Source organism: Canis aureus, chromosome 29 (genome assembly GCF_053574225.1).
Source record: "Canis aureus isolate CA01 chromosome 29, VMU_Caureus_v.1.0, whole genome shotgun sequence".
Classification (NCBI taxonomy): domain Eukaryota; kingdom Metazoa; phylum Chordata; class Mammalia; order Carnivora; family Canidae; genus Canis; species Canis aureus.
In genome coordinates this window covers 7904214-7929639 of record NC_135639.1, presented here as the reverse complement: position 1 = coordinate 7929639, position 25426 = coordinate 7904214, and the positions used below count along the sequence as shown (strand labels likewise).

The following is a 25426-nucleotide window of genomic DNA, read 5'->3' as shown; positions in this document are numbered from 1 at the left end:
GACTTATGATGCCTGGCAAGGTGGAGGCCAAGAGGTTGCCCAGGCAGGGGGACCTGCCTGAGAAAAGGCAAGAAGAACCACATGGTGTATAAAATGTGCAAGGAGGAGCTCATGTTCCTGGAGCAGGACCCCGACAGTAGCGAGGACAAAGGTCACAGGACCCTTGAGTTAGAGAAGCAGGCCAGACATGAGGTGCTGAGCCTCGGAGAGGCACACAGGGTTTGCCCTGGGGGGAGCCATAGAACAGCCTGGAAGAGGTTTGTGTGGTGGTGAGAAGCAGTGGTGGGGTGGGAGGAGAGGACAAATGCCTCTGGCTGCCGATGCCTGCTGGAGTTGCCGATGCCGGCCTCCCCGTGCCTGTGCAGACAGATCACAGGAAGGGGAAGCGCTCAAGAGGTGGAGGAGGGCCCACGCAGGTCCGGGTACTAGCAGCATCCTTTGTACTGAGGGCTCCTTGTAGAAGACACATATCCTGAGTCTCATCTCAAGGCTCTCCCTCTAAGATGAGCATCTGAGGCAATGCCCTTCCTGCTGGGAGAAGTGGAGCTAATGCATTTGGAATCCCATGCGGGGTATCCAACCCAAGCCCAGCGAACCGCCGGCTGCGTCTCCTGCCAGAGCAGCTAGCAATGCAACCAGAATCCTTTTGCACCACCAGTACCTGGATGTTGAGTCTCCCTCGATGCGCGCCCAGGCCGTAGCGCTTCGAAGTAGATGCATGAAGCTGGAAGTCTGTGATTTTCAGGGTCTCCAGACCGAGAGGTGGGCAACCTAGAAAGGACAATGCTTGTTAAAAACAAAGACAGATGTTAAAAGGCAACTTTCCAGTTTTCTCCATCTGGCCCCCCAGCTTCCCATTTGCCCCTGAGCCCCCAGCCACCAGCACGGCCCACCCCCTGGCAGGTCCAGTGCTTCCAGACAGAGGCCATTGTCAACTCAACCATGAGTATGTCAACTGCCTTTCTCATGGGCATTTCCTCTCAGGCCGTTTGTGCTCTGCTATCCCTTATCTCTGTTGCCGTCCATGCTACTGTCTGAGGCTGTTTCCAATTAAGGATCCTTCCACGGTGTGACTCAGCCAGGGAACACTATTGGTTAGAAATTTTGAAGTGATCCCGTGGTTGAACTCTGCAAATTAATCAGAACTTGTTGATTTTGATTCAGCAACTCTGGCCTTTGTGTTGTGCATGCTAATGAGCAAGGCAATATAAATAGAAAAAAAAATCTATTGTTTTCCATTCTTGGCAAAACTGGTAGTTTTGAGAACAGCTACCAGACACAGTTTAGTCCAAGCTGCCCCTGGAATAAGACACTGGAGCTTGGGCAGGCCCCTGGTGATCCTCCCTGTCCAGACCAGCATCCTGTGGGTACGGGCTTTGACAGCAGCTCCAGGGCCAGCTCCCAGGCCTCCTGACCCCCGGGCTGCTCTTCTCACCGCCCACTCTGTCTTGGAGCTAGAAGTCTCCAAGAGACGAAATCTGCTTCCTCAAATCTGACCCTGGAGAAAGAAAACAAAAACTCTGGAGGAGAAGTAAAATCTATTTCTACTGGAAGTGTGAAAAATCTCTTAAGTAAGAGGCACATTTTAAAAGCTGTGTGGGAAGAAAAAATAAATAAAATCAATAAAATAAAAGCTGTGTGGCTCACTGCTGAGATGGGTGTGCCTCCAGGGACCCCAGGACACCTGAGGATGTGGGGGTATCTGTCCATCCATGACAAACCCCTGCAGGGAAGAAGCCCCTCTGGTCTCAGGATGCTGGCGGAGCCAGACCAGGGGCTGGGCGGGCAGCTGGGTAAGAAAGTCTGCCCGCAGGTGGGGGGCAGGGATGCCATCAGAGTGGTTCAGCCCTGCCAGGTGCCGAGACACCATCTAGTCCTCCCCTTGGGTCCTCAAAGAGGAAGCTGAAGCCCCGAGACTAGAGGTGAGCCTTTCAAGGCATCCCTGCCAGCAGCCAAGCTGGACCTCAGATCCCGGGCTCCAGACTCAGCTCCAGGCTTTCAAACACTGCCACGCGGCTTTCCTGGCCCTGCCCACACCTGCCACGCGGCTGCCTGGGCTGGTACTTATGCATCAGACATCTGTGCTGGATGGGGGTGGGGGGAGGTACTGGTGCCCAGTGTTGTGGGGAGCACTAAGAGTGGGGTACGGTGCCACTGCCACCCACCTGATGCTGCAGGGGAACCCAGCAGGCTTCAGCTGGCACCGTGAACAACGGTGTTCCAGCTGGATTCCTCCAGAGGGGGCTGTGCCTCAAGTGGGGGGCCATGTGAGCAGGAACCATGCAGTGAATGGGGGCGGAGGGCGTGTAGCCAGTGGGGACCAGAGAATGAATGGGGAGGGCAGGGCATGCGGCCCGTGGGGATCCACACAGCAAGCATCCCTAACCACCCAAGGCTGACCCCACAGAGGCTAATCTCATTGTCATAACCCCCTTCCCCCACTAGGATTTGCCCTGGGCACTTTCCAGGCCTGGAGGGCACAGGGGTCTGACCCACCCAGGTGGCATTTCCTCGGTCCCGATGTTGAACGAGTAATTCTCCATCACGCCCCCCGAACACTGACCAAGTGTCTGACGACTGAGCAAAGGTATTTCTCACACACTTACTCAGAAATCCACGCTGCCTGCCTCCACCAGCCACGCCTAGTCGTGGAACCTGCTCACGCTCACAGGCGGCAGCCACACCTGCCCCTCCGCAGCCCAGGCCTGCGCCCAGCCGGGAGAGAGCAGGAGCCCGAGCCCCCACGCCGTCCCACCGTGGCCTCCGGATAGCAGCACCGCCTCTCCATGCCGCTCCTCCCTGGGCCACATCCCTCCAGCCTCTCACTCCCCAGTGGTCACTGGCATGCACCTGAGGCCCTGCTCCAGACGCAGGGCAAGGACGGAGGGTCAAGATCACTTCCTGTCCCCTCTGGGAGGTGAGACTCCAGAAGGTCCTCCACACCCTGTCATTCAGCCCTTGTCCTGAGCCTGGGGCCTGGAGACTCCCTCAGCTGGAGATGCCGCCCACTGTCCCCAGCATCCCACCCCCCAATGCTCCTTATCACCTCGTCCCAGCCCACCCTGCTCAAGGCACATCAGCATCCTCAGACAGCCCGCACCTCCACAGCCCTGACGCCAAACGGGCTGGTCAGCCCTTCTGCTGGGAATGGCCTCTGCACCTTGATTCCGCCAGGTACGCCAGCTTTGGTTTCAGACCCTGACGGGGAACAGCACACTGGTCTGTCCCTCCACATCCCGGCTCTCCGTTCAGAAGCCTGATATCCCCACGTGAGCGAGCATCAGAAATACAAAAAGGTCTTGCTACCATTTCAGGGAAACTCTTTCAAAGTTATATCAGATGTATTCCTCCCTCTGTTTTTTTTGTTTGTTTGTTTGTTTGTTTGTTTGTTTGTTTTTTTACAGATTTTATTTATTTAGGAGAGAGAACCACACTCACAGTAGGTGGAAGGGACAGAGAGGCAGAAGCAGGGAGCCCGACGGGGGGCTCAGTCCCAGAACCCCCGGGATCATGATCTGAGCTGAAGGCAGACACTTAACTGACTGAGCCCCCCAGGGACCCCACCCCCTCGTCCCTCCTTAGCAGAAAACACAGCAGGTGGTGAATTCCAGGTACTTGATCAAGCTAACACCTTCTATTACTCATTTAGATTCAGACAGACAAACTGACAGGTGAATGGCACAAATTTTTTACGAGTTAAATAAGGAACAATAACTGCTATCCAAAGCATTTCTTCCAGGAAAAGAGAACATCTCATTTGCACATGAATATCTTAATTCGAAAAGAAACTACCTGAATACAATTGCATACTCATCAAAATCACTCTTATATTGGTAAGTCGAAGCTGCACCACATGTCTCCCCAGGATACACAAGGGGTGGAAAGAAAGTGCCCCTAGGTGGGGTGTTTATTGATTACACATCTGATCTCAACCCAAGAGCTCAATGCCTGCCCCCTTGAGGGGCACAATCGTCGTGTACAGGAAGCAAGTGTGGAGTCCCACAGAGCCAGCACCACATCCAATGACAAATGTCCACTCTTACCCATTCTAGAGATGATGTGACCACATAAGCCAGAAGAGCCACTGCTTCGGTCCACAGCACAGCTGATGACGTCTTTGGTGGGGAGCCCAGATAAACACACACGCTCAGCCTGCACACAAACGCAGTCTTCCCTGAATCCTAATAAGGATTTTTTTTTCCCCTTATCAGAAGACACTATCTTCAGAGAATGTGGTTTTGTTTGGGAGCCTTCTCTGTCAGCCATGCCATTAATAGAAACACTAGGGACATCCACCCTGAGATAGGCTACAGCCTATCTGACTCACTGGAGGTTAGGGAGGCATCTCTGGTTGTTAGAAACCAGCAGAGGTTAACTTAAGCAGGAATGGGGGTCATTGGAGGAACAGCAGAAAGCTCCCAGAAGGGACCAGGGCAGGGACACGGGACACACACAGCGGGGAGCCCCAAGAGCCCTCATCACCCAGGCAGCAGAAACCACGGACCACGTGCTCCCAGAGGACTGGATGGATCCCCACGGCACCTCCAGCCACACCACACCTCCCGAGGGTCTGCACAAACTTCACACGGCTCGTCCCAGAGAGGGCCTGGCTCACCGCATCACCAGTCTGCCCACTGAAGTCAGGTCCCGACAGCAGGGGACAGACATCTGGAGCTGCCTGTGCAGCCCTGCAAGGTTGGGGTGGGAGGTCCCACCCTGCGCAGCCCTGTGCCCTGTAATGCGATGGGTTCTCCAGCCGCCTGCCCTCACTGTCCAGCCCCACGTCCACCTCCTCCCCTGACTTTGCATTCTGCACTCTGGTTTTCTGTCCCCAGGCTAAGCGACTCTCCTCATTTGGTGGCTTCGTCTCAGGCTCCCTGAGTCTGCTGCCTCTTGGCTACTCCTGCCCCGGTGGTTTCCATAACATGACCGTCTTCTTCCACTCAGGCTGCTGTAACAAAACCCCATGGACAGGTGGCTTATAAACAGAAGTTTATGGCTCACATGTCTGGAGGCTAGAAAGCCCAAGAGGAAGGCCCCAGAGCAGCTGCCCTCTGCTGAGGGCCCCCTGCCTGGCTCACAGCCCCCCCTTTTCACCGAAGCAGCACCTGGTGCCTCTTAGAAGGGCCCTAATCCTGCTCGTGAGGGCTCCGCCCTCAGGACATAAGCACGTCCCTAAGCCCCCCACCTCCCCACCTCCTCACACCATCACCTTAGGGCCTGGGATTTCAACACAGGAATTCCGGGGGTGGGTGACCCAGACTTTCAGGCCACAGCAATGATATTTCCCTGTTTCTCCCCTTTTCCCCCTCCTGGTTTGTGGGGCCTTTTCTTCCCCTGCAGCTCAAGGCTGTAACCCTCTGACTCCTGGAGAGTCTTCCCTCCCTTCCCCCTGAACAATCCATGTGGGCGCCAACAGCTGCATCCACGCAATCACGGGCACCGTCTACGCCAGCAGGGGTCAAGTCACATATTTGAGGTTTCAACTCAGGACCCCTCCTGTGAGTGCATCTGGAGACCAGACTCTTCTACAGTGTTCCACATGAGGCCTGCTTGGCTGCAGCAGCCCTGGTGGCTTCAGTCTGCTGTGGACGTGAATATCACCCCTGACACGTCCCGACTGTCAGCCCACTGCTGAAGAAGCTCTCCAAGACTGTCGTGACTTTCTCCTCTTCCTCCTCGGCATGCTGTCCCCGCACGGTCAGATGGCAGGAGCCCCGGGAGGGGTCATGGAGACGCAGCACTAGTGCAGGCTGCCCCCGTGAAACTCCCCTCTGTTCCACCGCCACTGGGCTTTGTCCTTGGAGGACCTTCATCCTTTCCTGCCACCACAAGTCTGTTTCACATGGGCTTTCCCTCAAGTCCCATAACCATCAAAGCAACTTAGCACAACACACACTTACCGCATCCCCGCCTGCAGGGCCCTGGGCACCAGATGCCCGATCGGCTCGGCTCAGACTGACGTGCTAGACCAGCTGGGAGTTCCCTGCCTTCCCAGAATCTCATTCAAAACTTTTTTTTAGGGGCACCTGGATGGCTCAGTGATTGAGCATCTACCTTTGGCTCGGGTCGTGACCCTGGGATGCTGGGATTGAATCCCACATCGGACTCCTTGTAGGGAGCCTGCTTCTCCCTCTACCTATGTCTCTGCCTCTCTCTCACTCTCTCTCTCTCTCTCTGTTTCTCATGAATAAATAAAATCTTTAAAAAAATTTTTAATTAATAAACTGTTTCAACATAAAGTAGTTTAGCACAAAATCTCTATCCCACATGCCTTTATGTAAGGATCGACAAGGCAACAATGCCAGGTCAAAGCCACGTTATTCTGCACAGAAAGTTCCTAGGCCTGTCTTATGCAGGAATCTCCACATTTAGAAAAATGCAGGGTTTTCCTATCCTGAAGGATAGGGAAATGAAGGACAGGACAAATATATTTTGATTTAGAGATTCTAAATTAATTCAAAATAGAATCCTGCAATGTCCATATTAAATACTTAACTCTGATGAATTCCAATATATTTCCACCTGATTCATTTTTCCCCTCTTCTTTTTACCCTGGGAACATCAATCTCAAGGCTTTTGGTGGATCTACTCAGTGTCCACAATGAGCAAAATGAGCTGTCCTGCCACCTTGGGTTCACTCACAAAGAGGAACAGTATTGCACTGGAAAGAAAATTGCAGAAGAAAAAAAAAAAGAAAGAAAAGAAAATTGCAGAGGACAATTAAGAAAGCACTGCCAAGTGCACTCAGCCACTCAGGAGAAAGGTGCAGGTAGGAAATGGAAAATGTACAGAATGGTCTGGAAGGCTGGGGTCCACCCGGGCGAGGAGTGAGCCACGTGCTGCTGCAGCACCAAAACCACCTCGGGTCCCCTAGTCTGCAGAGGCCTACAGGGGTCACGGAGTCCATTCCTCCTTCCAGCTGCACTCTGAACCATCAAAGACTAAAGAGTAAAATAAAGAAAAAGAGCAGGAAATGGCAGGCTGACCACATCTGGCCACCAGGCCCCACGACCTCAGGCCAAAGCTCAAAGCTGGCTCCCACTCCTCGAGGTGACATCTGCAAAGCTTTGGTGACTCAGCTGGTCCCTGGTTTTGGACACAACAGGGGACTACTGCTAACATTATAACCCCAGGGGCAGAAAGGAGCCAAACAAAATCTGCAGAATGAATTAGCCTCCGCACCTTTAAAACCAGAACTCTCGGACTACTGGAGATTATCAAGACAGAGATAATCAGACCAACGGGTGACTTCGCAAAAACAAATTAGAATCTAGAATCCACTATCAGTCAACAGCCCACGTAACTAAGGGCATTTTCAGAGATATAATACTTAGAAAATTTACCCCCTGCCACCAGATTCGCTGAAAGCACTTCTGGAATAATGTGCCAGAAACACGGAGAGGCACAGACGTGCACACAGCAGATGGGAGAGCGGAGTACTCCATGTAGTCGTTCCCCCTAAAAGAAGCCCAGAGGACTCTCCAACCAAAGCACTCCAGCAATGCAAAGTGAGAACAAGAAGTGAGAATTCCTTTGGTTTTATTTTTTTTTCTTTATTTAAATTCAATTTGCCAAGATATAGTATAACACCCAATGCTCATCTCATCACGTGCCCTCCTTAGTGCCCATCACCCAGTTACTCCAGCCCTCCATCCACCTCCCCTTCCACAACCCTTTGCTTGTTTCCCAGAGTTAAGGATCTCTCATGGTTTGTCTTCCTCTCTAATTTTTCCCACTCAGTTTCCCTCCTTTCCCTTATGGTCTCTTTCACTACTTATATTCCACGTGTGAGTGGGACCATACGATTGCCTTTCTCCAGTTGACTTATTTCACTCGGCATAATATCCCTCAGATGTAAATGATAGGTATTCATCCTTTCTGATGGCTGAGTAATATTCCACTGTGTATATATACACCACATCTTCCTTATCCATTCATCTGTCAAAGGACACTGTGCCTCCTTCCACAGTCTGGCTATTGTGTACATTGCTGCTGTGAACATTGGGGTGCAGGTGTCCCGTTGTTTCACTGCATCTGTATCTTTGGGGTAAATACCCAGTAGTGCAATTGCTGGTTGTAACACAGCTCTATTTTCAACTTCTTAAGGAACCTCCACAATGTTTTCCAGAATGGCTGTACCGGCTTGCATTCCCACCAACAGTGTAAGAGAGTTCCCCTTTCTCCACATCCTCACCAACATTTGTTGTTTTAAATTCTCAGAGAAACATCTTACCCTGACCAAAGAGCTGTCAAGCATGACGCCACCTCCATGGAGGGCTTGTCTGCATCCTTCAGAATGCTTCACTGAGGGGACAGGAGCGCTGCCCAGTGAGCAAGTAAAATGGAGAAGAAACAATTGCTTTGAAGCTCAATTCAAATGCCCACAATTGGAAAGTAAAAAGGCCAGAAGCTGAAACTGTAATGTGCTTATATTACAACCAAGACTGTAATGTCAATTGAGGTGATCACTGCAGGCTTACAGAGTGTGGGGAATCCACGGGGAAGCTCAATCCCCCACCCTCCTGGTTCAGCCCCGGCCAGGCTGCCCCGAAGCCGCTGGACAGTGACTCTGTAGAGACCCCACAGCAGTCACAGCTCTCCCTTCCCTGCAGCACGGTTCCCGTTCCTCCTACAAAACAAACCAATAAGAAAATCCTTTCTCATCAAATCAAGTTGTTGCTTCTAAAAGGAAAAAGATTAATCCTCAGAAGCACGTGGGGGAGGAGAACATGAAAATGAGTGTGAAAAAGAGACTTCAGGAAGATATTAGAGACGAGAGATGTGTCATAACCGGGAGGAAAGAGGGTGACAGTCATCAAAGGTGACTCCACGTCACTCCCAAGGGCAGTGCAGCTCTGTGAGAAGGCCCTGTGCTGAGCAGCTCCATCCACCAGGCTTGGGCCTGTTCTGAAGGAGGGTGGGCGGAGGCCTGCCTCCCTCCTCTGACCAGCACACATGCACACCTGCACACTTTATTCAATCTGTCCTGTGCTTCTTACAGGACGAGGTCAAAATGGAGGGTGTAAGCTAGGATTCCGGGTCTGGAGCACCAATCCCAACATCCCACCCCCAAACCCCAATCCGCCTAGGGGAGCCTGTCATGACAGACAAGTCAGGAAAATTATTTTAAAAGACTAATGATTTGGGGAGCGAAGGGGCTAACATACAGGCAACTACCATGAGCTTGACGCTCTGAGGACATGCTGTGATGTCATCTCCCTAAGGACTGTGAGAGAAGGGCATCACCATCCCCATCCTACACGTACACAAACTGACTTACACAGAGTTAAACGGCTAAGCGCCCAGGTCAAAGTCTGAAGATCAAGTATGCCCTAAGAGCCCAGGCACGCTTGTTAGGCCACCTGTTTGTCTTGAAAATGCAGGAGCATAAGGTAGGTGCCAGTTTCATGGTGGTGTTTGGGGTCACACCGGAGAAAGGCAGTGCAGTGGGACAGGGGAGCTCAGAGTCCCAGACCACGAGGCCTGCGGTGATCGTCAGCTGGAAGCAGAGCAAAGAGTTCCCCAAGACCTCAAGAGGGCTGCCAGGAATAAATGCACTGTCGCCATAAATCAGATAGCTGTGACTTGCGACATTCCATCTTTCACCTTTCTGAACCTGATGCTCCCTTTGATGGATGCGAGCGTGGAAGCGGTGTCCTGCCGCCCTGGAGGACGTTTCTGCAGTGGCTCTCTGTGGGTCTCAGACACGCCTGGCTTCCCAGAGGGGCATGCCCCCCTCAGGGTCTTGGGGAAAGGAGTTAATCTCACTTATTCAGCCACCCTTGGAAAGCACCACCTTCACTGCAGGACCCCCTCCCATGGTGCTCTCAGCCTCACCCAATATCAGAATCTGCTGGGGCTGCCCAGAGTCCTCCACAGAGACTCTGATGGACAGGACTGCAGAGGGGCCCTGGTTTCTAAAGCTCACAGGGATCTTCTGAGACCCTCAGAATCTGGCTGGTGTCTTCCCTGAAAGATACACAGGCTCAGAGCTCCCTTGTGCAGGCTCTGTGTAGCAGGGACAGGAAACCCTCAGGGAGCAGCATCTGTAGGCTGAAGCCTCATGCCCACATCATGCCCAGAGCACCTACATCGCAGAAGCCCTGACCTCTGATCATCGGTGGCTCCTCACTTGAAAAGCCTCAAGACTTCCTCCCCGACCCCCATCCATCTCATCCTACTCACCCCTGGCTAACAAAGCGACAAAGCATACTGTTCACATCACAGGGCAGTAACTATGAGTTTCCATCACTGAATCCCCAAAGCCCAATCAATATTTCCCGAGTAAATGAAAAAATGTGTATGATGATCCAACAAAACTGACAATCATTAGCCTGCACCACCGTGGAAAACTGTTTTATTCTTTACATATTGCTTATAAGGCCAAAAAAAGAAGGAATTATTGTTTCAAAAATAGCATTTCTCAAACCTCAACCACCTGCTTATTTTCTTCATGAATTTTTCCATATCCAAGTACCACCTGCACTATTACCTCATATTTTTATTTAAATCAAGAATTTTAATGGAAATAAGTCAGTGCAAAAGGAAGCCTTTTTCTAGAAAACAACATAGGAAAATGTCCTCATGATCTTTCAGTAAGTGAAAAAAATTAAACATGCAACAAAAAGCACTAAAGGAAAATACTGATGATTGGTCTATATTAAACTTAAGAACATCTGTTATTCAAAAGACAGCACTACTAGAGAGCAAAAGTAAGCCAGGGAGTGCAAGAAGTGTATTGCTTGGCATACATCTGACAAAGGACTCATATCCACAGTATTTTTAAGAAAGGCAAACATACAAATAAACCCTCCTATAAATCAAAAAGAAAAACGATAAGCAAAAGATCTGGGCAGGCATTCACAAAAGGAGATATTCTGATGGCGAATGAGCATTAGTCATTTGTCCTCAGGAAAATGCTAATGAAGACCACAATGAGATGCTAGTACACACACACCAATATGAATACAATTAAAAAGACACAAAGCAAATGTTGGCAAGGAGGTGAAGCACCAATAGGTGAAGCACCAATACTGGTAGAGAATTGTAAATGGGTACGAGGGATCTGGAAAACTCTAGGAGAATTTACTAAAGCTATAAATATTCATGCCCTAGGACCCAGCATTTCTACCTAGGTGCAAATACCCAACAGAAACACACTCACGTATACACCAAAAGGCTTATATGCAGGAATAATCTGCATAGTGCAGATTATAATTAGCACTATTTGTGGTAGCCGAAAATGAAAAACAACCCAAATGTCCATTAACATGAGAATGAAAAAATAAATGTGGTATAGCCATGTCATAAAATACATGAACCACAACTATATACAACAACATAGAGGAAACTTATAAACATAATATTAAGTGACAGCAATCAGACACAGTGTATGATTCAATGAATATTAAGTTCAAAAATAGGCAAAAGTAATCTCTGATGGTGTTTATCTTTGAAAAGGAGCAGGGCTTGTGACTAATGAGTGGGAGGGAGGCCTCATTGGCTCTGGTCACCTATTTCTGATCTACATGATAGTTAAAATAGTGCATTTACATAACATGTGAGTGGTGTATAGGACAATCCAATGTGTTGTGCTCTTAAGACTTCTAGACTGTTCTGTATGGGTGTTATACTTCAATAATAATAATAATAAAAAGACTTTGCTTTCCTTGACTATTACATCATACTGATACCAACTAAGTCTATGTGTCCAATTCAGAAAGAGGAAAAGAGAATTCTGCTATGTGAAAAAAGCTAATCTCGAAAGTTATATACCATATGGCTTACTTCATCTAAAATTCTTGAAAACACAAAATTATAGAGATGGAAAGTAGCTTAGAGGTTGCTAGGAGTTAGAGACTACAGGAGGGAGTATGTGGCTAGAAGGGATGTCACAAGGAAGCCCCACAGTGAAGGGACAGCTCTGTATCTCTCGGTAATGGTATTCCCATGAAATAGCACACGTGATACAAGTGCACAGGACTAATGCACATACAAACACACACATGTATAATGGGTGGGACCTTAATATACTCTGAAAATTTTGCTCTTGTACCACAGTTAATACAGAATGTCAGCACTGGAGGAGGCAAAGCGAAGGGTACATGGGACCCATTTGTTTGCAACTTCCTGTGGATCTATAATTATTTCAAAATAAGAGATTTTTTTAAGATCCCTTAAAAAAAAACTCTCTCACAATGTGTTCCAGGTTATTTAACATAGCTCATAAAATCACCAGTTGTACAGAAATATCACAGACTTTGGGGAATTCCAGTTTAAACTTTTGCAACATCTCCCAAACACATCCTAAAAACCTACAGAGACTCTCAAAAGGAAAGATTCCCAACAATGCTTCAATCTAGTGCCAGATGTGCAAAAATATTCACCACCAATGAGTCAGATGGAGAGAGTTGAGGAAAAAATGGAGATGATCAGAGAAGGGACAGAAAATCCTTCATCCATCTTGCATGCCTCCATTTTGAAGTCTCCGGACTATAGCTACTAGAAAATTGAAAATTGGACACCATCTCTAAAGCTCAGACCCCGCTTTCTGAGGTGGCCAGGTGCTCACCTTTCCTCCCCAACCCCCATCAACTTTCACAACCGTTTGGATCAGAAAGTCTTAGAAAATAACTGGACAGGAAGGAGGGACAATTGTCACACAGGATGACACTATGGAGGACAAGAACACTGATGATAGCAAAGGGAGCTAATTACAGTTCCCCCATGTATCCCATCAGAAAAGAGTATCCAAGAACTGCAGGCAGCAAAGAAATCAGCATCACAGGGAAGCAAAAATACGTAGAAGATAAAGAGCTGCTTGAAACTGAACACTGGACTGGTCATTTGCATGCTGACCTGGTCAACATCTGCAGATCTGAGAAAGTGCTGTAACTGCCCCCCAGTGGAGGAGATCTGGCTGTATTTTGCTTCCTTGAAAGATGAGTAAAGAACACTGATATGAAATCACTGAAGGACAAAATTCCACAAAAAAGAACATGAGATGTATCACTGTAAAGACTCCAAGAAATAATGTGCTTTTGAAAGTGATGTCATGTAATAACTAGGAAAATATTTTTCCTAGAAGTTGTTCATCCTAAGTATAGAAAAAATATTTAAGATAAGGCCTGGGGCTCTGGGTGATTCAGTTGGTTAGGTATCCAACTCTTGATTTCAGCTCAAGTCATGGTCTCAGAGTCATAGAATTAGGCACCTGTGTCAGGCTCCACACTCAGTAGGGATTGCTTGAGATTATCTACCTCTCCCTCTTCCCCTCTCCACCATGTTCACACAGTCTCCCTCTCTCTCTCTCTCTCTCTCTCTCTCAAATAAATAAATCTTAAAAAAAAATAAGGCCAAATATTAAGATAACTATATATCCAAAGGCAGAATTAAAACCTATGGAAAGATCCATTATTTTTAACCTGGAATCTTTGCCAATGAAGTAAAGAAAAATAAGTAAAAAGTATAAGAAATGGAAAGAAAAAACAAAATTGCCATTATTTAGCATATATTATGATTTTGTACACAAATCCAAGTAAATATATAAAAATTGTTTTTAATAAGAGTTTATCAATGTTGCTAGATATAAATCAGCATAGAAAAATCAACTGTCCTCCTGTATACTAGCAATAGTTATAAAACTGAAATTAAAAGCATCACAAAATAGCAAATATCTAATAGAATAAATCTATTAAAGATGGGCAAGATCCATTTATTGGGAGATATTTTAAAAGACTTAACAAGTGGGGAAATATACCATGTTCATGGATTAGAAGACAATGTTGTAAATATGTTAATTCTCCTCAAATTGATTTATGGAATCTATGCAACTGTCATCAAAATTCCAGAAGTTTTCAGAAAGGTATTTGAAGAACCTGGCTGTATGGCATAAATACATGTGTAGACACACACACACACACACACACACACACACACGTGCATATAATGTCAACAACAGCCACAACTTTTTAAGAATTAGGTCCTGCTCTACTGGATATCATGATTTGTTATAATGCTATAGTAGTTAAGAGAGTAAGGGGGTACCTGAGGGGCTCAATCAGTTAAGCATCTGCATTCCACTCAGGTCAGGATCCCAGGGTCCTGGGATCAAGCCCCAAATTGAGTTCCCTGCTCAGCAGGGCGTCTGCTTCTCCCTGCTTATCCTCCTTTCTCTGTGTGTGTGTCAAATAAGTAAACAAAGTCTTTAAAAAGAGACAGAGAGAGAGTAAGATATTTCACATATGGGTAGAAAAATGAATTAATGATAAAGAACTGTAAGCCTGAAAACAAAGCCATACATATATGGACTCTTAATCCCCAATGGATAGAGTAGCAATGCAAAACAGCAGGGAAACAATTAGGGAAAAAAATAAAATTGTATTCTAACTTCATATCATAAATAAACAAAATCCATTCCAGGTATTTGAAGACCTAACTATGCAAAATAAAAAAGGGAAGAGAAAGCTTTAGAAGACAGTATAAAATATTTTTATGACTTTGGAGAAAGAAGAGATTTCTTATACAAGTCACAAATAGTAGCAAACAAAAAGAAAAAAATTGAGAAATTTGGCTACAATATTATTAAGGACTTCTGTTCCTTAAGACCCCATAAGAAGGAAAAGCAAAAAATAGAAAAAATATTTGCTACCAACATTATAAAATCAAAATTCAAGCTCAGAATGGATAAATCTATAAGGAAAATAAATAGAACAGAAATGTCTCCAGAAGAGACCATCAAATGGCAAATAAATCTATGAGAAGATGCTTAACCTCATTAATAATTAGGAAATGCAAATAAAATTACAATGAGTCACCATTATACACCCGCCAGATTGGCAAAATACTAAAGTCTGATCATGCGACAGTTACTCAAAATGTGAAGCCTGGAGCCTACATAATGCTGACAGGATGTCAGACCGGCATGCCCTCCACCCCGCCATTGAGGGAAACAACTGAGCATTTGTTCAACGGTGAAGCTAAACCCAGTCATTCCATACCTAAACATATATATACTTGGAGAAACTTATGTCCATTGGTGTTAGGATATATGTACAAGAGTTTTCATAGTGCTTTTCATAAAATATAGAATCTGGCAATAAGTCAGATATCCATCAGAGCTGAAGTGGATTAAAAAATTGTTGTGTAGTCCGATGATGGAACCCTACCCAGTGATGAAAATGAAGGAACAAATACATAATGTTAATTGAAAATTGTAAGACATGTATGACTGAATATACACAGCATAACTCCATGTATATAAATTTCAAAATCTGGTTAACATATTCAGAGATACAAACATAAGTGGTAAAGCTTTGAAGAAAATCTATCTGTTAAAATTGGGATAGAGATCACCTTTATAGTAGAAGAGATAAAGATGTGATGAAGATTGACAAGGCTCTACTTCTTGACTCGGGTGAGGGTTACACAGGGATTGGCCTTACAAATATTTGCTAAAAGAACATATATACCATATGTCATTTTTCTATGTCTGCTTTTCAAAATAAAAGTAGGAAATACCCCACATGAAGCGATAAAAGCGAAATATTACACAGAAAATCACATCAGGGACGTGGTAAGAAATTGTAAAGATTTCAGAATGCATTTGAAAGGACAAAAAAAGGAACAAATAGTAACTCCAGTTTTTTTGGAGGGGGGTTGGGGGAGGCTAGTGGGGGTACTATAAAAGAGACAGTTTCTTATAAAACTTAAAATATGATCTTGCCATATGATCCAGTCATTGTGCTCCCTGGTATTTGCCCAAATGGGTTGAAAGCATGGGCACACAAAAACCTGCCCATGAATATTTATGGCAGCTTTATTCATAATTGCTGAAACTTGGAAGCAACCAAGATGTCCCTGCATGGATGAGTGGATGAACAAATGTATGTGGTATAGCCAGACAATGGAATATTATTCAGTGATATAAAGAAATGAGCTGTCAAGCCACGAAAAGACATGGAGGAACTTTAAATGCATATATGACTATGAAAGAAATGAGAAAGCTAGATGCTATATGATTCTAATTTTATGAAATCGTGGAAAAGGCAAAATTTTGAAGACGGTAAAAAGATCTGTGGTGGCCAGAGGTTCAGGGAAGGGAAACAGAAATTAGTAGGTAGGGCACCAGGGACTTCTAGGGTAGTGAAGCTGTTCTGTATGGTACTGTTAGGGTAGCTACGTGTTATTATACATTTGTCAAAACCCACAGAACATAACAACACAAACAGCAAGCTCTCATGCATGCTATGGACTTCAAGTTACTAAGAATGTACCAATATTCCCATCACTTGTAACAAAGGTATCACACTGATGCAAAGATGTTGATAATAATGGAACCCAGAGTAGGAGCAGAGATATATAGGAAGTCTCTGTACTCTCCCTCCATTTTTTTCTAAACCCCCAAATCTAAAAACTTCTCTAAAACACCTAAAAATGGCAGCTGACAAAGTAACAAAAAATAAGTACATAAATTGCAAAAAGAAGATACATCAACAGAGTGACCATGTCTTCGAACTCAACCTTATCCAAATTAACTAAAAGAATAGAAAATCTGGACGCCTGGGTGGCTCAGTGGTTGAGCATCTGCCTTCGGCTCAGGGCATGATTCCGGGCTCCTGGGATCAAGTCCAGCATTGGGCTCCCCATAGGGAGCCTGCTTCTCCCTCTGCCTGTGTCTCTGCTGCTCTGTGTCTCTCATGAATAAATAATTAAAATCTAAAAAAACAAAATTAGAAAATCAGATCAATAACCATGAAAGAAAGTAGATTTATCAAAGAACGTCTTTGATGGGAAATGCCTAGTTCAAATGAATTTCCTGTCTCATTCTTTCGACCTTTCAAGGAATAGATCATTCTGTGTTCCTGCCCTGTTAGAGGCCTTTAAAAAAATGTGTCAAGTGCCCAAATGAATGACCAAGATGAAATTCACACAACAGAACCTATTTGTCAGTCACTGTTGTAAGTGCTTTATTCAAGTTATCTTAGTAGGTATTTATCCCCATCATTATGGGTATGTCTAATTAGTACCCCCATTTTGTATTTGAGAAAATTAAGGCACACAGAAGTTAAATAACACACCCAAGACCACACAGCTAACAAACAGAGAGTGGGCTTTGCGCTCCACTCAGTACACTGCAGTGCATAAAGAGGGTCCCTTGTCTTTCCTTCACCTATAAAGAGCTCTTACAAAACAACGCACACACACATACATGAGAAGAAAAGGGACAAAAGACTGTAAATGTTGGCATGAACCTTCTGAGAGGGCAGTGATGACTCCATGCAGTTCCTCCTCTAAGAAACATGACCTCAGGGAGTGGGTAAGCAAAGACACAGACAGAAGAGGGGGACAGAAATCTTCACAACCTGAGAGGAACAGCTGTGACTCCATCATAAAATGGAAAAGCACTTCACATCACGTCATGAAAGAATATCTGATGACATAAGAACAGAACAGTAGCACATTAAGTGAGAAGAGAAGATTACGAAACAAGACTAGTTCAATTTTATAGAAAGTGTGTGTGTCACCTACATACATACCTGTAGTTGTGTTGCTGATGCATGCACGCAGACACACATGGAGACACACAGAGACACACACGGACACACACAGACACACACATAGACACCACGGACATACACACACAGAGACAAGATGGGAGAGACAGACTCCAAATGTTGACTGTTGTTATCCCTGGCAGATAACACTATGGATTTGCTTTAGTGCCTCCTTTGTTTTCACTTATCTTCCAAATTTTCTACAAGGAGCATCCACTACTTTCATAGTCAAAGTGTTTCATAAGCCAGGAAATAAATCTATTTTAGAACAACTTCCACGTTAAGTGAGTTAAGTTTCTCATTTTGTTTTTTAAATTTTAGGGTATCTCAGGGCAAATTCGGTTTTCTGCTAAGTCCATCCTGAGTCAGCGACCGGGAATTCCAGAAGAGGAGCTCATCACAGAAGGATGGAGAAGACAGAAAGAGGACAGGCAGACTGTCACAGGAACAAGGTCCCCAGAATGACAAGTAGCACGCAGGGGGATGGGGTGACTGGGTGACGGGCACTGAGGGGGGCATTGTACGGGATGAGCACTGGGTGTTATGCTATATGCTGGCAAATCAAACTCCAATAAAAAATACACACACACACAAAAAGAAGCAGCAGCATGTGTGCTGGCCTTCATTGCATGGACTCAAAGAAGTCGCCACTAGAATTTCTGCTCTGTGTATGGACAAATGTGACTGTTGGTCAACCAGAACCAAGCCTGGGCTCAGCTGGGTGACAGAAATGAGTGGAGCCCATGGGTGCTCCCAAGCACATCAGAGCCCTGGCCCCTGGCCCCTTACCTGGGAGGTATTTGAACGCCGGCAGGTCCACTGTGGCCCAGGTTCCAAGCCAAGGCTTCTGCAGCCTGCGGCCCCAGGCTCGCCACACAGCCCACCTGGCATTAACAGACACTCGGGTTACAGCCCACTGCGGGTGGCAGTGAGCCCAGGACCCCTAATCGAACCCAGTGAAGGCCCTGCCATGAAACCATTGGAGGAACAAAATATATATCTCCCTGTTGCATGGGAAGGCTAGGAAATCCTTATGAGACATGTTTCGCCTTAGAGACTGAAGAATAACCTTTGTGGCACATTTGAGACAGTGAAAGTAGAGGAGCTAGCAAGGCCCAGAGGAGCCCTTTGTATCCCAAGGCCCCACATCCATCAGGCTCCTCAAGCGAGCTGTGTCCAAGAGGGATGTGATCCCATCCCGATTCTGGCCCCTTGCCTCCACTCTCACTTCCAAAGAGGTCTGCAATACAGATGTGGCTTGTGTATCATCACATCTGCTAGGGCAGCCAGGACCATGCCGGCCACTCCTCCTCCAGAATCAGGACGCTGGACTCCCTCCCCTGCCCTCTGCAGCAGTGCCAGGCGTCTGGGGGAGCCCAGAGCTGAGCCCCAGAGAGGCGCCCAGCCAGGCAACCCTGGGGAAAGGCTCACAACAAGGGCTTGGATGAGAAACCATACTGTCTCTGCTACAATGAAAAACTCTCAAGTGTCACACACACACGCACACACGAAGTAGTCAATCCCCAAACATGATACCTGGTTGAGGCCTCAAATCTCACCCAGCCCAGGCATGAGGGAGATCCCGTTCACCAACGTGCATCACTTTGGGAAAACCACTCTATCTCCATGATGGTGGGAAATCACGTTCCTCTCCTACAGATCAAAGAGCATTTCCTACGGAGGCTAGCCCTGCTCCTCCGGGCCGCGAAGAATCCACCTGAGCATACAGAGCACCAGTTCCAGCACAGGGCAGGTGTTCAGTGAAAGAGTCTGACATTCTTGTCATGTGCTACGACGGCCCTGGGTGTATCCCGAGAAGCATCAGAGCAGGCCAAGCTCTGAGTCCTCATATCCTCACAGACGAGAAGGGCTGCCATAGGAATCACTAGGATGTGAGAAAGGAAGGGACCGGGACCCTGAGGAGGAGATGTAGGAAAATGAAAGACAGGTGATCAGGGCAGTCTTCCTGGAGGCAGCATCTCAGAAAACTGAAGTTCTAAGGCAGAGCTTGGCAAGCCTCAGGCCCTGTCATGGCTACATCCAGGCCACCACCTGCGTCTGTAAGGCCCAAGAAATAAGAATGGTTTGGTATTTTTTAATGGTTACGTTTTAAATGGTTATTTAAGTAATGACATAATATCCTCAATTTTGCTTCTTGGCCAATAAACCATATATTTACGATCTGATCCTTTTAAAATGTCTGCCAACTCCTATAACTGAGGCACCAAAAAAAAAAAAAAAATCCCAGATGGCAAATAAAAGCCATAGTTAATGCTCGCTGAGAGCGTGCTGTGTGCTGTGTGTGCTGTGCCCTTCGGACACTAACGAACCTTCAGAATAACGGGATCTCGTCCCCCACTCTACTGAGGAGGAAACTGAGTCATAGAGACATTAGGGACTTGCCCAGACTTGCACCGGCAGTGAGGGTAGAGCCTGATCCAAAGCTGTTCTCTCAATCACCGACTTAGATGCTTGTCCAGTTCCCTTTGGAGAAAAACACGTGAGCCATGTGTTTCAGGACAGGACATGGTGTGAGAAACAAGCCCATCTGGCTGGGGGACAAAAAGGAGGCAGAGGCCAGAACTGAGAAGCAAAGAGAAACCAGCAAATCCTCTGAAGCCCTCAGCTCAGAACGGGCACCCCGGCACTCCACCTTATTCCACGGGACTCAGCGAGGCACACGGACCGGCCCAAAGTCAGGGGGCTCTCATGTCTTATGAAGGGAACTGAAAAAGTCACACGGCCAAGGGGCAGACCCAAGGAAAGCTGAAGCACTAGAGCAATAATTCAGCCAGCTGCACCAATTATTTTAGGACAATCTCCAAGATGCATTTTGGATGCTCGCCGGAGCTGACACGCTTCTCAGCCCATGTACATGTTCTCTCCCTCAAAGCAAAAGCTCCTAAGGGGAGAGTCTGCGTCTGGCACAAGCCCTTGGTGTCATCCGCTCACATAACCAGCTGGTGGCTAGTATCTGTATTACCCACTACCTTGAAAATGAAGTGAGTAACATCTCCTCCATCTGCCACTTTGCACACCCTATAGGTTACGTCTATTCCATCTGCTACCTCGCACATGACTTAGGTGACATCTGCTTGACCCGCCACCTCGGACACAATGCAGGTGACATCCATTCCACCTGCTACCCAACCCCTTCATTCTGCTGCCTCTCCAGCAGGTTCCCCCAGGGAGACCTGAGCAGAGACAGAATGGAGGCTGAGAGTGCCCGGTTGTACCTCTGAGGCCCCATGCCACCCCGCACCACCCCCCAGGCACCCCTGCCTAATGAACACCCCTTCATTAGGTGTTCCTGACTGCTTGCTACCTGCCTCCATGCACACCACCTCCATGGCTGAAGTCCTATTCTCTCCCATCCCTATTGCCTGTCACGCCCCCCACACACAGCTTCTCTCCCCTCCCAGGTGATGCCTAATTCCTCAATTTTGTTTTAATGGAGGAGAAATGTAAAGGAGTTTCATAGACCAAAGTCACTTGTAGCGCACTCAGTGAATCAGAGCCCCGGTGGCTGCCCTGGAGACCAGGGACCCCAGCCCATTCAGACAGAACTCTGAGGCCAGGGGAGCAATTCTAAGTGGGCTGGTGTGTGTGTGTGTGTGTGTGTGTGTGTGTGTGTGTGTGTGTGTAAAGAAATGGGCCTTAAAAAATATTTTTGAAAATGCCTCCCCAAATTTGAATGACTTCCAATTCTGGTAATGAATAACTAAAATAATTCAAACCAACCCCTGTGCTAAACCAAAAAAAAAAAAAAAAAAAAGACCTAGACAAAATATTTGTTATTTAAAGCACTTAAAAATTAACAAGATAGTAAAAGACTCTGAGGTCCAGATAGGATGACAGCAAGTGCACAGAGAGGGCAGCCCAGCACTGGAAGCTGCGGTACCCTGTGGCATTTGTGATCCTAAAGGAACAGCTGGTGTTTTGATCAGCTTGCCTGGACAAGGGAACAAAAGCCATGCCCAAGGCCCACCCGAGGTGAAAGTCTTATCACTACCCATTCCATCGAGACCCCAAAGGTCAGCAGGGTTCACCAGGCTGAACAAGCAGAAGCACAGCCCCGCATCACACGTGTCCTCAACACACACTCTTCCCCAATATGCTGGGTCCTCCTGATGGCAATGGGTATAGTACATGCCTGCCCGCTTTAAGATGGAATATAATGCTCATTTGGTAAGTGGTTGTAGAAGTTCACGGTCGTTGAGTTTCTCTTTTTATTTTAGGATGTACTGTTGGTCATTCATATGATTTCTTTGATGGCCAGTTTTCGGTTAGAAACACAGACCTCCCCACCCCCGGGGGGCACTGGGTGGCTCAGTGGTTGAGAGTCTGCCTTCTGCTCAGGCCATGATCCCGGGGTCCTGGGATCAAGTCCCACATCAGGTTCCCCACAGGGAGCCTGCTTCTCCCCCTGCCTATGTCTCTGCCTCCCTCTCTATGTCTCTCATGAATAAATGAATAAAATCATTTAAAAGAAAGAAAGAAAGAAAGAAAGAAAGAAAGAAAGAAAGAAAGAAAGAAAGAAAAGAAAAGAAAAGAAAAGAAAAGAAAAGAAAAGAAAAGAAAAGAAAAGAAAAGAAAAGAAAAGAAAAGAAACATAGCCCCTGACCACTACATCATGCCTAAGGGAACACATAATTCCCTTATGACAATCGACTCTGTGACACGTTATACAGCCTCACATAGCAGCTGACAACGGACCCTGCCTCCCGTACATGCAAATTTGTGAAATGCTGTGTTTATTAAAGCAGCTGTGCTGCTGGGCGGAAAGTCTAGAACCAGAAAATCTTGGGTTCAAACCCCTGTTCTGCCTCTGTTCGCATAGCCTTAGGCACGTGGCACATACCACCAAATCTCACCCTCTATATCCATAAAATGTGGATAACGGTGATGATGACACCAATAATGTCCACCACACCCAGGGAAGCATTGGGAGGTATCAAATATAAGGCCCAGGATCTTAGCCTTAAGCTTCTGAGAACGGAAGCACTTAAGAAAGGCTCGCTATCAGCATTAGCAGAAGTGCGATCCTGGATACCAGAGCTTAAGGTAATACAGATACAGTAACAGTAATGCTAATAGTCAGTCATAGTAAGAGCTATTGCAAGTGGGCCAGAGTTGGCCTAGGTAGGCATCTAGAACTAATGGCTTCCACCATCCTGAGGTAAGTAATTTAAACACTAATATTTATATGAGAGAGTAAGATCCCAAGACTAGCATTATGTGGTTTGTAAACAGAAGACTGGCTCTCTGACTCCAGAGGCCTCTGGGTCTGGTTGGGAGATAAGAAATGTACACCCCATGGACATGGGCAGCTATGAGGCCCCACAAGAAAGGAAATGAGATTGTTTTGGGGCTGAGTGGGAGAAGGGCCAGGAAGGCAACCTAAGGTCCCAGGAGATTCAGAAATGACTTCAGGTGAGCCAGTGCAGAAAAGGTGGCTGTGGGTTACCATGCACTGCAGGGGAGCAAGCAGCTCAGAATGTTCTCACCCAGGAACGATAATGTCAAAGAAGAGGCTTGAGAGGCAGCCCCAGGGGGATCTATAGCTGCCAGCTGCACCAGGGGCCTCTGCCCTCCCTGGGCCGGTGATAGAACCAGCAGGAGGTTCTCTGCAGAGCCTCACTCACCCTCTCTGACATCGTCATGGGCCACCGGAATGCCGTGATCATCGCTGGCAGCTTTCTCGGAGCTCTTGGTTCTCACGCCTTTTCTGTTGCTATTTTTACCTAAAAAGAAGGAGAGAAATGCTTTTACTTCCACATATGTCAGAGTCCTCCCAAGACGGTGAGAGCTCAATCGTCTCCTGCATCCCCTGTCCCCAGGGACGGCACCCTGGACCATGAGGTGCTGGAGGTTTTAGGAGATGAAGTGTGTTATGCCCAACACCCGGGGAAATAAACCCTTCAAAGAGGAAGACAAACCGTAAGAGACTCTTAACCATAGGAAACAAACTGAGGGTCACTGGAGGGAGAGGGGAGGGGGTAACTGGGTGATGGGCATTAGGAGGGCATGTGATACAATGAATGCTGGGATGAATCACTGAACTCTACCTCTCAAACTAACAATACACGATATATTATTTAATTGAAATTAAGTAAAGTTGATTTTTAAAAAAAAAAAAAAAAAGAAAGAACTACTCATAAAGACAATGTATCTGTGCAGGTCTTTGGTGTTCTAAGACTGCAAAAATACCCTGTGGCAGTACTTTGACCTACTCTGGGGCCCAGAAAGTGATAACACACCTAATTGATAAAAAGGACCTGGCCATCTGGACTTCTGACCCCAGAGCTAGCATTTCCCACCATGCTGGGTTCCACTTTCCAATTCTCTCCAAGGGTCCTGGCTGGGTACCTGGGGGTGGGAGTGAGGGGTGAGGATGCCCCCACCAATTGGAGAGATCCTTACTAGGGCCTAGAAAGGCTACCTGCCCATGGCCCTGGCCTCTTCAGCTTCCTCTCACACTGAGCTCCCTCTACTTCTGAAACACTGGCCTCTTCACAGCCTTCAGTGCACATGCTGTTCCTCCTCCTGGAGCACCCTTGCATTCACCTCTGTCTAATTAACTCCTGCTAATCTTTCAAATCTCAGTTCTGGCATCTCCTCTTTTGGCTTTCCTGAACTCCCCAGCTAAATCAATGCCTCCTTTGATGGGCTCTGACAGCATCTGTCTTGGGGCGAGTTGCCTCTAAGCAGAGCTTGATGCAGGGGTTCAGTGGCATGGGGTATATTGGAGGAGGGCTCTAAAAGGAAAGGGGAGGGAGAAGCAGGATAGGGCAGAGGAAGGAGATAAATAAGGCTGTCTTCCTTCTCAGCCAGAGGCTGACTCAGCTTGATCCCATGGGGACCTCTTCAACAGAAATTACACACAGCATTGTCTCCACTTGGAGACAAGAAGCCACCTTTCCCACTGCTGCTTAGCCTCTGTGCTACAGATGGACCAACTGGGGAGTGAGAACCAAGCTTCCAGGGGCAATATTCCAGAGAAGGGATCAGCCATGAGCCATCACAGTCAAGACCCCAGTGGCTGGGACATGGGTATACCTGCAGGCAAGGGCCTGGGTGGGGTACCAGCAGCCCCCACTGCAGGTCTCACACACCTGTGCTGGGCAGCAGCATCGCATGCACATGACATATGTTGCTCTGTTCGTGAGGGAAGGGACTATGTCTGGTTTTGCTTACTGCTCTGTCTCTGGAGTCCGGTGTAAGCTGTGATGAATGAGTGAATGGACATACTAATGACTCACTGAATGATAAACAGACAAAAATAAGAGGAGGGGCAGGAGAAGGATACTTAGCTTGGACTTTAAAAATCAAGTTGAAATACCAAAAACATCTAGTGGACTGTGTGCCAATTAATGAATCATTTCAGGCTGTTCTACAGTCTTTCCCCTGCCCCCCAAAAAAGATACTTATCAAGAAAACCCTAAATCTTCAAAAAAATTCAAAGGCCACACTGCGTCCAGCCAAGACTAATGCTCTCTCCATCATGTTCTGGGGTAGTGTCTGCTGGGAGTATCATTCATTTTTCATGGAAGTGTCCCCCTCGGGTCCAAAAAGTCAAAAAAAAAATGTTTGGAAAGGCCAGAGGCAGAGAGCTGACCCAGAGGACCCAGGAGCATCTGACATCAGCCTGATGTCACCTCAGCATTTGTCCCACTTCTGTGGGATGGAAGGTCATGGCCGGTGACCTCCGAAGATGGCAAAGATGGTCCCTTCTGAAAGGGCCTGGCTGGGGCTCTGTAAAGATCCTGACTGTTCAGAAAAGCTGGTGTTATAACCTTTAAGAGTGTGGAGTCTGATTTGGCAGAAAGATAAGATATTAAGGGGGAATAAAGTTTTACAAAATACAT

At 47.0% G+C, this 25426-nt stretch overlaps 1 protein-coding gene across 1 annotated transcript in view; it reads right to left on the bottom strand.

The window, feature by feature from the left end:
* The window catches only part of CPXM2 (carboxypeptidase X, M14 family member 2), a 130552-nt gene that overhangs the window by 97372 nt on the left and 7754 nt on the right, over positions 1 to 25426 (bottom strand). Inside the window, exons 2-3 of the mRNA XM_077877309.1 lie at positions 23204 to 23302; positions 662 to 771 (exon numbers count right to left, since the gene is read on the bottom strand). Of these exons, the coding sequence (XP_077733435.1) occupies positions 662 to 771; positions 23204 to 23302 (209 nt within the window). The remainder of the gene's footprint in view (positions 1 to 661; positions 772 to 23203; positions 23303 to 25426) is intronic.